The sequence below is a fragment of the Cottoperca gobio genome, chromosome 13 (genome assembly GCF_900634415.1).
Source record: "Cottoperca gobio chromosome 13, fCotGob3.1, whole genome shotgun sequence".
Taxonomy (NCBI): Eukaryota; Metazoa; Chordata; class Actinopteri; order Perciformes; family Bovichtidae; genus Cottoperca; species Cottoperca gobio.
In genome coordinates, this window is record NC_041367.1 from 19276374 (window position 1) to 19292100 (window position 15727).

At 41.4% G+C, this 15727-nt stretch overlaps 2 protein-coding genes across 3 annotated transcripts; both read left to right on the top strand.

Moving 5' to 3' along the window:
• The first annotated feature begins 4892 nt into the window (after window positions 1-4892).
• LOC115017918 (uncharacterized) lies at window positions 4893-9355 on the top strand. Of its 2 annotated transcripts, none has more exons than XM_029446643.1 (5): window positions 4893-5002; window positions 7217-7475; window positions 7809-7842; window positions 8104-8302; window positions 8462-9355. In XM_029446643.1, exons 1-5 carry the CDS (start codon window positions 4960-4962, stop codon window positions 8815-8817), a joined length of 891 nt encoding a protein of 296 aa, XP_029302503.1. In that variant the 5' UTR covers window positions 4893-4959; the 3' UTR covers window positions 8818-9355. The 2 variants fall into 2 exon arrangements, with proteins under 2 accessions (XP_029302503.1, XP_029302504.1); XM_029446644.1 differs by having other exon boundaries at window positions 8104-8290.
• A 1584-nt stretch (window positions 9356-10939) lies between these two features.
• cyp2y3 (cytochrome P450, family 2, subfamily Y, polypeptide 3) lies at window positions 10940-14985 on the top strand. The gene is given in 10 exon segments (XM_029445916.1): window positions 10940-11110; window positions 11255-11417; window positions 11530-11679; window positions 12677-12789; window positions 12791-12838; window positions 13184-13360; window positions 13667-13808; window positions 13938-14125; window positions 14203-14344; window positions 14548-14985. Coding segments are annotated over 10 exon segments (1476 nt in total). The 3' UTR covers window positions 14730-14985.
• The last annotated feature ends 742 nt before the right edge of the window (window positions 14986-15727 follow it).

Below are 15727 nucleotides of genomic sequence, written 5' to 3' on the forward strand. Positions count from 1 at the left end.
TTGGTTGATCCCAATGCTGTCCACCAAACTTTACCCAAAGTTACCCAAAAAAGCGCACATCAAAAAGCGCACCAAACGTTTCTGCCGCTGATTAACTCCGAGTCTATTTCTAGCAACAGAGGGATTATTTTTAAATCAGTGTTTCCTGTAGCCTGTCGTCCAAAGTCTCTCCTGCCCACCGGCTCCCTCAGACTCCCTCTGACATTCCCCTGGCTCTTTCTTTTCCCTCTCTCCCCCTTCAAACAGGATTCAAATTCCTCAACTCAAGTTCTTTCCACCCTCCTCCTCCTCCTCCTCCTCCTCCACCCCCTCTCCTCCTCCTGAGTCTCCCTCCTTTTCTTAGAGGATTTGAGAAACCCTGCGGCATGCTGATTGTCTCAACACAATCGCCCATTCGCTTTTTAATTACACACGGATCCCCAGAAGTTGTAAATAGCTCAGTAAATCAGCAGTTTCCCGCTGGAAACAAAGTATATGTGTCAGTCTGTGGCAAAGACAGACCTGCGCACTGCCCATGTGTGGATCAACAACATAATAGATCACATTTAGTCCGGGCAGGCGGGGTATAAATTACTCTATTTACTTGAATAAATGAGACACAGTGAGTATGTTAAAGAGCAGTAACCTGCTTTGTTTTACCTGTCCGACTTTAGTTCAAATTAATTAATTATTGCATTAGATACATTAAAGTCAATACATGCTGTGCTATTAGTTTTTTTATGGGTGCTGATTGTTTGATTGTACCTGCATGTTATAAATTATTTCATGATGTCTTGATACAAACAAATACATATTGTTTCTTCAGCCTTTGTATTAGGCTATGTGTTTTACATATTTGAAATCATGTTTATGGTCAAACCAGTTGATGGATTTGTATTGTTCATGTAAAAACAAAAAGATTAAACGAGTAAAATGTAATTAAATGGCTCCCCAACCCTTCGAAGGACTGGCTCAATAACTTGATTAATAACCAAATAAATCTGCCTTCTAGTTAATTTATCCCATTGGCCTGTGAACTAAATATGTCAAGCTATATTAATATGATTATAAAATTATTAATATTAGTGCCTTATTTACATTGACAGCCATACCGATAAAAGCTAAACTTTTTAACAAACATTACAATAATAGTATTACTAGTCAGACTCCACATAACCAGGATTATGTCATCAGCATGTCGGGGGATTTGTTTGAAGATGTCATTTCAGCCTAAACAGACTGAAGCATCCTCAGCTGTAGTCTAAATAAATGCTGCCGTCCCTAAATTCCCACCCGACGAAGGGAGCAGCAGTGCAGGGCTTGTTGTGTTGTGTGATGTCTGAGGTGTTTGTGTGTGTTTGGACAGAGGTGGTGTTGGCATGGAGGCCCTGCAGAGTTCACATAGCGTTCATGAATAATTGATTTGCTGCGTGGATTCCTGTTTATTTCCCCTTTTCCCATGAAAATGATGGGAGGTGCTGGGACTCAGGTTGCGAAGACCTGGGTCCCACTGGCCCTTTAAGAGTGGCTCTGTGGACAGTGTTGTGTTCCCAGGGTCTTTAATGGAGACACAGAGGGGCTGAGAAAGACCCCATTGTATATGCTCTCTTTTCAATAGGATCCTGAGCAATGGTACTCTCACTGCTCCCAGATAGAAGGACAGAGAGAGAGAGAGAGGCAGGGAGGGAGGGGAGAGGGTCACCGAGGGGGTCCTGTACAAGAAAGAGGGGTGTTCTACTCTAAAACACAACATTTTGGGGCTGGCTGGGCCAAGAAGGATTGAATGTTTGGGTTTTGAGGGGGATGGGCCACACCGAAAATTCAGCAAACCTGAACAGACTTAAAGATTTAGGGATTTTTAGATGAAGCCAAAGTGGATTAACAGAGTTGAAAGCACATGCTTTCAGTTATAAAACCCACAAAACAAGTCATATGGACACTAGTTATTATGTTCTCGGACAAAGGACAGACTGCAGTGCCAATATCCGTGTTGGCCTGCTTAACTAAACAACCTGTTGGTTTTGAATGAGAGTCTCTATTGGCTGCAGGACATGGGAAACACCTTCCTCCTGCTCTCCCAGCTACACACGGGATGCTAACAATGAGCTAACCTCTTCTTTTTCTTCTTACTGCAGCCAGACAAACTGCTTCCACCAACCTGTTGATACATCACAAGGACTTTAATGACACGTGACTGTCTAGAGTTTAGCTGGGCTGTTCTGCCCCCTGCTGGTGACTGATGCAAAGCCCTCATACGCATGAGACCAAATACTCCTTGTCAGATAACTCACAGACATAAATACACAGCAATGTTACATTAAAACCACTTAACTTTTGTTATTTGTTGTAGGAAATACATATAAATACGTGAAATAGGGACATGCATTAATTTAGGTTATGTAGGTTCACATTTTTTGAAGTCTTAAAATAACACTGATGTGCAACATTGGTTGCTGCATTGTTCCTCCTGTCCATGCTGGGCGATTTCAATGTAACCAGTAACAGTGAACACACCACCAGCAACACACAGTAGAGCAGATGTCTAACAATCCCAACCCTTACTAAAGATTTTCAGCATCTGCTTTTATGAACATCTGCTTTCTTGTATACATGTATAAAGTGAAAACAAATCCACTTGATAGCACAGATCTGTCAGATGGAAAACTGACAGTCACTGTGAGGATGGGAACCTGGATCCCCATCAACACTTGGCTTTTGATAACTAGCTCTGTTTATGGTTTGTCAGAAACTATAAACACAGCGTGTTATCACTGGGAATACACTTCCAGAGTCAATCAAAACAGAAATAGGTTTCCAACAAAAGATTTGGCATGTTGCTGGTGTCATTCAGTTCATTTCAGATCATTTCTGTTTGAATAACTTGAGAGAGATTTGTTTGTGTTTTTAAAAATAATTCTTTAAATGTTTGTGTGTTTTTTATTTTATGTTATATTTGAAGATGTGTTGGTTGTTTGCTAAGGCCTCCCTCCAAAGTATGAAACGGATCATTGTTCTTCAGTCACCTACATGTTTTTATTAGGTTGTCAAATGTTTATTTCTTAGCGTGAATGCATACAATGTGCCTGTGTAAATAATAAATCTATTATGCAGTATTAATTTTCATTCAGAAGTATCTACACTGCACATGAATAGATACTACGCCATAGAAAATGAAAAAATATTTGTTCTCCAGCAGGTATAATTCTTACTATAAAAAAGTGTAGATGTTACTTCAGTTTCTTTGAAAGCTTCCTCGCCATAAGCCCTCTGACTGCGCTCAAGCAGAAGTCCCAGATGTTGGCCCAGTGTTGGCAAGTGTGATGTAAAGGTTCAGGCCTGCTGAAGTGTCCTCCAGCAAGTCACCGAGCCAACTTTGGCTTCAGGTGGGATCTTCGAGGTGAATGTGACCTCTGGATGAGGGTAAAGTGAAAATAAAGAGTTACTCCAGGGAACTATAAACAACAGTGTCTGGTTTATGGTTTCACTGCTTTCTTTTTAACTGGTATCATTGCTTATTTTATATTAGTTTGTCTAGCCTATGTTTTTGCCTCGGTTGACTGTAAACTGTTTCATTCTCTCTTTTCAGGCTTCCACCGTCTTACGACCATGAACATAGGACCTGCTTGTTTGTGGTGTGATGGTGTTTCTCCTAGATCCCTCGTTACACGATGATTACAGGCCGAGACAATGAGTGGCGTTTAATCCCACTTGGATATATGACATTGAAAAACAGGTAATATCTTGGAGGTTGTTGCTTGTAGGAGGGCACGTATCCCAGATCTGGGCAGATTAAAATCTTAGTTGGGCCTATCCACAGCACTATAACAACAGGCTTCCAGCTGTGCAAGAACAATAATCCCTCTGATTTAATCTGCTTGAGCGGGAGGTGATCCAAGCCCTGGTTCGGATGCCATCCAAGGCCACAGAGCTACACTGGGAACGCAGTTTGATGAGAGTTTAATGATAAGTTATTATGACTCGGCCACATGTTGGGTGCAAGACTTCAAATAGAGGCTTAAATGTGTGTGTGTGTATGTGTGTGTGTGTGTGTGTGTGTGTGTGTGTGTGTGTGTGTGTGTGTGTGTGTGTGTGTGTGTGTGTGTTCCGAAGAGAGGAGCAGTATGGGAAAAGTCCAATGTGACATCTGGTGATGGCCGCCATGAAAATCACAGGATCTTTCTGGTGAGATTTATTCATTGCTGTTATGATTATTTGGCCTTTACGCTCGACAGTTCCAATTCCACTCACAACAGCACGGGTTTAAGGGAGGAAGGCCTAGATAGTGAGGATTATTCTCCCTGTCTGTCTCTCTCTCTCTCTCTCTCTCTCTCTCCTATCTCTCTCTCTAAGAGAATATCTCGTCTTCTCTCTCTTATTCTTGGCTATCTCTTCCTCTCTCCTCTCTCTCTTCTTTGTGTCTCTCTCTTCTGTCTCTATATCTTTTTGAGAGTCTGTCTCTCTCTATGCTCTCTTTATGTCTATCTCCTCTCTATCCTCTCTCGGGGCTCGTAGATCTTCGCTCTCTCTCTCTATCTCTCTCTCTCTCTCTCTCTCTCTATGTCTCTCTCTCTCTTGTCTCTCTTTCTCTCTCTCTCTCTCTCTGTCTCTCTCTCTCTGTCTCTTTTGTCTCTCCTCTCTCTGTCTCTCTCTCTTGCTCTCTCTCTCTCTCTGTCTCTCTCTCTCTCGCTTCTCTCTCTCTCTCTCTTCTCTCTCTCTCTCCTGTCTCTCTCTACTCTCTCTCTCTCTCTCTCTCTCTCTGTCTCTCGTCTCTCTCTCTTCTCTTTCGCTCTCTCTCTCTCTCTCTCTCTTCGCTCTCTCTCTCTTCTCTCCTCTCTGTCTCTTACTCTCTTCTCTATCTCTGCTCTCTCTCTCTCTCTCTCTCTCTCTCTCTCTCTCTCTCTCTCTCTCTCTCTTACCCTATTTTTCAGCATCAAATGCTCTGCCTCTCATTTAGTCCCTGTTGCTGTGACAACCACAGGCATGAGCACAGCAGGCGTTCATCGAGGCTTCCTCAGAAAATATGGTAGGCCTGCTTTGATTCCTTCATCTGTGTGCAGTTATCTGCCTTCATTACTGTTTGGTGGACCGTATCTCTTCGTCTGATTCTTGTTTGTTTCATGTTTGTGTTCACTCTATGACCATTTCTTTTGCATTAAATGGGGTGTTTTTAATATTGTGCCACTAAGGAGTATTACATATTTGGTATTTATTCCTCTGAGAGCTTTAAACAATGACTGAAGAGGAATACTGTTTTAGATCAACACTGCAGCTCTAAGATGAATGATGTCACTCTGAGAGTGAATCTTTGCGTTATAATCGCTCTCAGATGTGTTTTTACAGATTGACGAGATGTTCATCTTCAAAGCCAAGTCAGGATCCAGATCTCAGCCGTTGTGTTGTGTCTTTATGTTTATGTTACATCTGTTTTATATCTGCATCGATTTCATTGGATAGTGCTAGTTCAGGGGACTGAGGTGGGGGAAACAGTTTAATAGCAATGTCAGCAGTTCAGAAGAAGATTTTTAATGTGTCTCTCAATCAGAACCAGAATAACAATTCAGTTTATTGCCAAGTGAGTTTTCACATATAAGAAATGTGTTTTGGTGTATTGGTTCATAACATAAACATAATAAAATAAATTTAAAAAGACAAAATAAAAGCAAGTATTGTGAAAAAATTGAAATAAAGAATAACAGAAATAAAATTGTAAAATATTTTTTTGTTTTTTAGAATTGTGGATGTGCTGTGCGGTTTTCAAAGTGGTAGTATTGTGTGGAAATGTGCAACATTGTCAGAGGATTGTGCAAAGGTTCACAGTACGGAGTATAAAAGGAGATAAGAGTCTGGAAGCCTTGTTGGTGAAGCCAGATGCAGTCGGTGTTGTAGCGTGAGGTTTTGGTCCGGATGGAGCGCAGCCTCCTTCCAGAGGGGAGTATCTGTGGACTCATAGTGAAATATCTAATAATGTTCAATAAAGTCAAATCTATGAAGTATAAAGTAGATGTTATGATAATAGCAGTCCATTTAAACTCCTATATCTCTATCTCTCTCTATCTCTCTTTTGCAAAAATCCACCTGTTCATCTTTAATGCTCTGTATAGAGAAATAGAGCAGATCTTCCTCGTCCATCAGCATGTGCTCTCCATCTATTCTCATTATTACACAATGGATGGCGAAACTTACAATCTAGCAGCATCTTGCGTGTCCTCTCCTGAAAACTCACAATATGTTCCAAAATCAAGAGCTTTTGCTTTTGCTACTGCAGGTTAAAGTTGCCTTAGACGGATGGTCCAGGGAGATTTATGTTATAAACTTTTACATGTAACTTTCACACCTAAATCTTACTGTCTATATCTGCTTTACATTTGTCAAGTTGTTTTAGATTTCAGGCCACATGCAGTTAAATGTTCTACCATTAATCCTTTTCATATTCAGGTTTAGAACAACCCTTTCTTGAAATTGAAATGATGTAATTGGATATGACATTAAATGGCATTTATAAAGCGACATTATGTTTTCTGCAGATTATTTCCTGGCAGAGAATGTCCTCTTGTCTAGTGTAGTACAACTGCTGTGTTATTCTGTAAATGCTATTGTTTAATCGTTGTTCAGTTCTAAGGTTTGTGCTGTTGTTGTATTGAACTGCATTGTATTGTATGTTGATGTATTGGTGATATTAATTAATCATAATAGTTATCTAATTATATCAATGATTTGGACTGGATTTAATTGACCTTTGCAGCCTCAAAAAGTTGAACAACTAAAGGACGACCCAGCAAGAACTGAACATTTCAAAAAGGGGCAATGGGTCGTTCTCAACCTCCTACCCCCATAGTTCTGACACCATCACTCAGACCACACCAATCTTTGAACTCAGCCTTCATTCATCTCTACAGATCTGTGAAGTTTCATGACTGCATCTTGCATGGTTGTGATGCTCTTGCAGTGACAAAATCCGTCCACAGAGAGAAAAATAAACATTGGGCAAAGTTCCCGCTGCAGGAGCACATTTTGCAATGATGACACACATACAGACTCACAAGGTGAAAACAATAACAGCGTCACTGTCGGGGCTGGTGAAAAGAATCCTCTATCCAGATTATCACATTTATTTTCAACAACAGTTCTGTTAATCTGCTGTCGCAAAAAATCCCCCAAGATAACAAACGCAAAAATAAACAGACTAACTCCAGCCTCTACAGACATGCCTCTGTCTGCTTCCTTTATTTTGCTGCAGGGGGCTTCATGTTTAAGCAGTGGAAGGAGAAGTACCTTGTTCTGACCCTGGAGGGAAGCCTGTTGGTGTGCCGCGATGCAGAGTCCCCTCCAGACCAGGTGGTAGCATTACAAACCAACTGTGAGTCGATTGTAGAGGGACGCGAAATCCTTGACCTGCCCAAGTTGCCTCCAGGGGGCAGGAGGGACTGCTGCTTCGCCCTCATCCTGCCGCAGAACAAGTTCCTGCTGCTTCTTACTGACAACCCTGATGACTGCAAGTGGGTCTCTCTCTCTTACACACACTCACACACACACACACACACACACACACACACACACACACACACACACACACACACACACACACACACACACACACACACACACACACACACTAGATGTATGTCCTTTGCCCCACTCATTATCAGATGTTACCTGCAAATGGTGACATACTGACAAATACACATGCTGGAATTTGGTTCTCCTTTGTCCCACTTACTCTCGGTCATGTTTACTGCAGATGGTTATCAGACTCTCTCTTGGGTTGTCATAAACATGTAGAGGCCTGGATGTGTTTCAACTATAATGACTCGTTATTTTACCTTTCACAGTCTGTGGCTGAATATGATCAGGAAAGTGAGAGAGGTGAGTCAGCAATTTTGACTTGAGTCTGGTCCTGCTGTTGTTTCGTTCAGTCTTGTCTTCGTGTCTTCGTTACCTTACTTCCAATTTCTAGTAGTATGTTTATACCTATGTATCTGCATTTTAATCTTAAAAACATGCAATATTTACAAACATTGAAATAATTAATCGGGTGTTTTCATAATATGTGAGGCTTCTGTGTTACTGTTGTGTTAATGGTGTATCTTCGTGATATAATAACCTTGTGTTTGACACATTTTCTAGGGTGTCATGTCACCCCTGACCCTTCACAGACAGCGCAGCATCACTCCCTGCATCACCGACAGAGACCCCCTGCCAGACTCCTCCAGCGATAAAGACCCCGGCTCACCCAGGGTTGGTGAGGGCACCCCTCCTTTGTCTCGAGTCACTGAGCGGGGAGGCTCTTTCAGAGACAGAGGCCAAAACCAAGGTCCGCTATCAGGTCATCCAGATGTAATAACTCCCAATTTAAATCTGCATTGGGGGGTATTGTATGGTGGCTGAGAGAACTCATTGCACATGTCATTTTAGAATAAAAAGCAAATGAAAACAATTATCTCATTATATATTGTTGATATTGTTTTTCAAATGACTTCTACAGCCAGTGGACCACGGCAGCCTCTGCGCAGTGTCTCTGTTGCCCCCCCTCATCGTGCGTCAGATTGTCTTCGCCATGGCAACAGCAGCGATGCCCGGGCGGTGAGGGCGGTGTGCCTGCTGATGGGAGGGGCAGCGGCCTCCTCTGCTCTGGGCTACCTAAACTCCTGCGCCCCTTCCTCCCCCCTCGCTACCAGAGCCCCAGAGATCGCCCACGGCACAGGGGGCTTCTCCGAGCTCCCCGGAGGGGGATCCTTCCACGCCTGCAGCCAGGACGTGGACTCCCCTCACTTCAACAGCTTCGACTTTGAGGGAGACTCCGACTTTGATGCTTTTGACTGTGGAGGATTTGCTTTTTAGCTTTGACCAGAAAGACAACAGTTTGAAAGACCTTTTCTTGTCATCAAAATCCGTGTGTTGGTATTCCTTTATAGTAGAAGGGCATTGTTATTAATTAATCACTTGTTTGATATCTATGAGTTTAATTTATAAATTAATGAAGGTGTTCTTCCTGGCTTCATGCCCATGCTCCTCAGGTAAATCATTCATGATGAATCCTCTGAACACTGCCCGTCTGTGTTGTTTCAGTCCTTCCATACCACAGGACGGCCTTAGGTTAACTGAGTGAGCAGTGTAATGAGCCACATGGACATTGTAGTCTTTAAACAGTTGTGTTTCTCCACTCTTTGTCTTATCGCTGTATTTATTTTATACTTTTTTAACTATTTGACCTATGTGAATATTTTTGCCTCATCCACATTCTCTCCATTTCATTGTCACTTTGCTCAATTTCCTTGTGCCCTGCTTTCAGAATCCCCGCCCATCTGCACACACTAGTATGATCTCGCATGAAATGCAGTCCAAAGGTGAACTCCAAATAAATCCTGCTGTACCCATGGTCGTGCGTCTTTCTCTTTACATCCATCTGCTGTTTGCTGGCTGGCTTGCAGCGGCACTGCAGACAGCAAGCCAAGAGGGGAATATGCAGAGCCTGAATTGCCGTGTGTGATTATCTGAGATTTTGTCGCACAGCAAAAATAATCTCTTGGGTTTATGGATCATGTGCTGAATGTGGATTTGTGTTTGTGATTGTGCATGTGCTCTCATTGACTAAAACACATAAAAACAGTTACACCTCAGTTCACCTCTTGCAAAATGCCTTGCTGCTACCAACTTCCTGTAAGATATAAGCAAAAACATAACACACATTCAAAGCTAGAGACTAAAGATGGTTTGTTCTATGTGCTGCCGCTCTGTTGGCCAGTTCCCCATCAAAGGGCTTTGTTTTTGTTTCCACAGTCCACATTGTCAGGTTTGACGATCAGTAATGGTCAACATACTGTTGCTGCAGATGCAATGTTTCACAGTGACAACACTAAGAGATTATGGGAGAGATGCAACGGGGTGGAAGAGTGGATCTAGGAGAAGATTAAACAAATAGGTACATTCAATGTGTTTTCAGCTGTTGTGAATCCACATATTTCACACTGATTTGATGTGAAATGACCAATTCCAATCAACCTAAACACCCTCAACAGGAACAGCTCAAACATCTTTAGGAGAAATAAACAGTATATGTGGCCTTACAACTGGTGCTATGAGTAGCAGCCGAAACAAAAGCAGGTTAGAATATTGATCAAATATATAAAGCAATTTGTTTGAAGGCTAAATCTAAGAAGAGATTGTGAAAGCTTTGTTGGATCGCTCAGCACATTTATCCCTCTCTCACATCCCTTAATCCTTATCTCTTTCTGATGGCATGCAAAGTAAACATACAATATGTTACATAACCATTGAACATGCTGAAGCTCCACTCATACTCTTGATTTACTAAGATGCAAAATACAGTATGTTGTGTTAAATTGCATTTTTATTTGAGTGCAGCATGCATGGTAAACCTCGATGGTGATTATCAATTTAATCAGTTTATTACCATAAAATAGGTAATGGCCATTTCCACCTTGCCACTCTGCTGTTATGGTTATGAGTTGTATTTATTGTTTGCCAATAAGCCACCAGGCTTCATTTTGTTTATACCGCAATGATTGCCACTATTGCTGTGCAGACATATCGTGTATTCCATCAAATTAATTTAATCAATCTTTTGAAACATGGGCCCACCAGCTCACTGGGTTTGCACACAGTAAGAAACACTTTTATTCATTCCTGTCAATTTCTTAAACGTCAACCTTGGGAAAGGGACAGGAAGTAGAAATATGTGTTTGTCCATATTATTGAGGTCAGATGTTGCTGTCAGCCTCGCTTCAAAGTGGCTTTCAGTCAATTAAAATGAATAATCAGGTCAAGATGTACAAAGGTACACAGGGGAGTCACATGGCTCACCTGTTGCACAATGCGGTATTCCTGAAACGCCATGTTAGAGACACCCATTTAAATATAAGCTCCAAACACAGGATGGAAGTGAGATAGAGAGAGATCTGTCGAGCAACGGGGACTCCAGAAGACGAAGTGGAAGAGCATTATGGACTTTTCTGCAACAGTGATCCTGGCAGGGCTAATCTTATCTCTGCTCTGGTTGTTTATCTTCAAAAGCAGTAGGAAGTATTGTTTGCCTCCAGGACCCCTTGCGCTGCCTCTCATAGGAAACCTGCCACAACTTGACAAAAAAGCACCTTTTAAAAGCTTTCTCAAGGTGAGCATTTATTTTCCACTTACATTGACTTAAGATTGTATAGTTTTGCATCGAGAAGAATAACTCAGTCGTACTGAAATTTCATAGAAATAATAGATTTGCCAAAGATTGTTTATTACCCTAACAAATCATGTCTTTTTCTAGTTTAGTAAAACTTACGGTACTGTGATGACATTGTACCTGGGCTGGCAGCGGTTGGTCGTACTGGTAGGTTATGATGCCGTGAAGGAGGCTCTGGTAGATCAGGCAGATGACTTCACAGCCAGAGGGCCACTTCCATTTCTGATCAAAGCTACAAGGGGCTACGGTAACTCTAGAAACTTCTAATCTGTCATCTCTGTCAGAGGAGCAGTGATTTTTAAAAGGTTTTATTCCTGTGTGTCTCTGTATCTACATGTACACACGTTTCCCTTTGTCAGGTGTGGCGATCAGTAATGGGGAACGCTGGCGCCAGCTTCGACGTTTTACGCTGACAACCTTAAGAGACTTTGGGATGGGACGCAAGGGGATGGAAGAGTGGATCCAAGAGGAGAGCCAGCACTTGAGGGCCCGCATAGATACATTCAAAGGTGGGTTTTCAGCTGCTGTTCTAAGAGCACATATTTCAGCTTCAGTCCAGAAATGTTTCTCACGCCTATGTGTCAGTACGGTAAATGAAATATGACCAAAAGACGAAATCCAACTTTATTCTTAAGCACTGAGAACAAAGAAAATACCTTCAATACCTTTAGCAAGAATGCACAGGACTTAGGTCTGAATATTGACAGTAACATGGAGACTTAGAACAGACAAAACATTTAATAAAATAGATGATACATGAAATAATTGGTCAACAACTGAAGGAAGAGTGTGGAAGCATTGTTAGATTGCTCGGATATATTTCTTCTCTCTTGCTTCAGCTGCACTCTTTAATCCTTATCTCTTTCTGATGACAGTTTGTGCAAAGTAAACACAGAATGTGTTACATAACTGGCTAAAACCGTGAAGCTTCACTCACAGCCCTGGTTTACTAAGAAACCAAATAGAGCATTTTAAACTGCATTTAAATTTGGACAAATAGCACATGCAGTAAATGTTCTCACTGGAGTTGATCAACTTATCAATGTGAATTTGAATAATACTTTTATTGAATGTTTTTACATTCATATTTTACATTGGTCAATAAAAGGTAATGATTGAATGAATAATATAATACTAAAAAGGTTACCATAGAGCAGGGGTCGGGAACCTTTTTGGCTGGGAGAGCCATAAAAGCCAAATATTTTTAAATGTATTTCCTTGAGAGCCATATATTTAATAAAATTGAGTTTTAAGTATATCACGTCTCCGAGTACTAAAAGCGGTATCAGTGTTTCCCCTACCACTGTCTGTGTCATGTGTCTGTTACTGTTTTTAGAGAAGATTACCCTGCCTAGTCGCAAAAGGTTCCAAAGTTAGTGGCATTTGAAAAAAAATTTCATGCCAGGTAAAACGTGTTCTCAGTGGACGGTCCAATCACCTTTTTCTTCTGATCAGTAGCTTTAATAGATACTGTAGATCCAACTGTTTTTTCCTCTTCTCCTCTAGCCGCGCCATTTGAGCCCACGTTCTTGTTGAGTCTCAGCACGTCCAATGTGATCTGCTGCCTGGTGTTTGGCCAACGCTTCAGTTATGAGGACAAGAAGTTCCTGTCCCTTCTGCCAGATAATCTCAGAAACCCTTAAATTTGGCAGTAGTCCCTGGGGTCAGGTAAGAGTAAGAAGTGCAGAGAAATTGAGGTCGCATGGTGGCAAGAAATTCCTGGGCCTCCTCAATATCATATCTAAGATTTTAAAGTTCATTAGCATGTGTCAGGTAAGTGGAGGTGGAAGCCAGATAGTTAGAGGCTAAAGGTCCTCCAAGTACAAAAACATGTTTTTTTTGGGTCTGGTTTTATTTGCGTCATTACATCTTCAAGACATATAAGATAGTTCTCTCACATTTTCCCAAAATATCAAGCATTTTGGAAAGATTGCCACAATTTACTGAATATATTATTATCCCCTTAGAAACAAAGCTTCAATGTGCCGTCTGCTGTGTGCTTCCCTCACACAGATGTACAACATCTTTCCCCGGCTCATGGAGCATCTGCCCGGCCACCACCACTTTGCTTTCAGCCAAATTGAGAAGTTGAGAGATTTTATCAACATGAAGATCCAAGAGCATAAAGACACACTGGACCCCAGCTCCCCGAGGGACTTCATTGACTGCTTTCTCATCCGAATGAATCAGGTTGGAGAGGATCATTGTTTTGTTTCAGGAACCCAAGACCACACTGAGCAATGTAACTTTCATCCTGGAGTTTCATCTTAGAACCACTCTGTATCTATTAGAATACCTCCTTTGCATTACCTTGGATGCTAATAATGGTTTTCTTTTTGTAGCTGCGTGCAGATCTAATTTGTGAAATAAGAAAGTACAATTATTGAAATGAGCCATTTTTAAGAAGAAAGAAAAAGCCCAAGTGTGCTTCTGTCAAGTGTTCTTTTTTAAAACTGTTGTGCATCTTATAGCACGTTTATATCTTTGACCTCTCAGGAAAAGGACATTACCACGACAGAGTTCAACCAGGAAAACTTGATCTCGACGGTGTTGAATCTCTTCCTGGCAGGAACGGAAACCACCAGCTCCACCATTAGATATGCCCTCAGTGTGCTGATCAAATACCCAAAAATACAGGGTAAGTCCCCTAACGGAAAACACATTCATCTCATTTTACCAGTTCTACACAGATAATGGTCAAGAACGGAATAATCCTGAACCCGCCTGATAACGAAGTGGAAATAACTTTTTGCTTATTCCTCTACAGAGAAAATGCAGCAGGAGATTGACACCGTGATTGGACAAGGTCGTAGTCCCACCATGGAGAACAGGAAGTCCCTCCCTTTCACTGATGCAGTCATCCATGAAGTGCAGCGCTTTCTGGACATTGTCCCCTTCAGCCTCCCTCACTATGCACTCCATGACATCTCTTTCAGGGGTTACACAATTCCCAAGGTATTGTCGATCACAAGATATCATATTCATGAGACAAATTATGTATTATTACACTAACATCATACCTGTCTCAATAGGACACTGTGATTATTCCCTTGTTGCACTCTGTGCTGAGAGAGGAAAAGCAATGGGCGACTCCCTGGACCTTCAACCCCAAGCACTTCCTGGACCAGAATGACAAGTTTAAGAAAAATCCTGCTTTCATGCCGTTTTCTGCAGGTAAAATACAATATTCAGCTTGGTTCAAGTGCATATTAACAGCCTCATGTGAAGGTGTTTTGCAGAAATGTTTTGTTTTTGAGTGTAGTCTGTCCACAATAGGTCATTTTGTGCTACATTTCTTAATTCTTGCCTCTTTACAATCACAGGCAATTATTTGTTTTATTTTACAATGCTTTGTTTGTGATTGTGTCTTTTCACAGGGAAGAGAGCCTGTGTTGGCGAGTCTCTGGCTCGTATGGAGCTTTTCATCTTCCTCGTGTCACTGCTGCAAAATTTTACTTTTTCCTGCACTGAAGGTCCCGATAGTATCAACCTCCTTCCAGAGTTCAGCAGCTTCGCCAATCTGCCTCGCGCTTACCAGATCATTGGCACCCCGCGGTGAGAACAGAAGGTCCATTCAGACTCAGTCCAGCATCGCTTGAAGCACGAGTATACAACATACATTGCTTTATTGGGACCCCGCAATGTTATTTGTACAGATGATGTTTGCCGTTACCTGGCTGATATAGCAGACAAACAGATTTAAGGAACAGCTTCTCTCCAAGGATAATTATGCATCCTCTTGTCTTCTGCTTTGGTTGTCTTATGTTTTTCTTTTTGTATATCTTTTAAATCAATTCTTGGTTCCTGTGTTAATTATGAACATGCTTTCTTACACAACAAAAATAAATGTATTACTGCTATACAAATGTATTGCTACATTACTGAAAATAAAGCCATACCAATGAACCTTGAAAGAGAAAAGGTTATTTTCAAACAAAGTCCTTTGCTATTGTCCGTCTGTAAAACATGAATTCAAAATGTTGATCCATTTGTTTACGTAATCTTATATATACACTAATTTGAATTATGTTACTTGCTTTTTAAAAATCAAGCACTACAGATTGTTACAGTTGAAGCTACACAAAGAATATATGTTCTTCTGGAGTAATGCAACTCCCTGTTTCCTCAATATGAAACAAAGTTAATTTAATAGAACTTCCACTGACCGGCTCAATAAACAAACAAAGTTTATGTTCGTAGTTCGCGTCGGGCCGAACTACGGCCCTTAACTGTGATATAATGACCATATACCACGGCCTGTCGTGAGCTATTGCGGTGTGACTGTTGCAGTTGAGTCTCAATTTCGGTGAAAATAAAATAGGTCAATTGATATATTATTCAAATCAACTGCATTTCAGGGGATGTTGCCTAACAGTGAGAAAGACTTTATGTCACAGTGTGATTAAAAAGAAGACCCAAGCACAGTACACACAACCGGCAGGTTGCAAACAAAAAGTGACACAGGTATACACAGACCACTAATCACAAGAACAGGACACAGCTGGAGGAGGCAGGCAAAGACACAAGGGCAGCAGAGTGATTAGACACAGGATGATC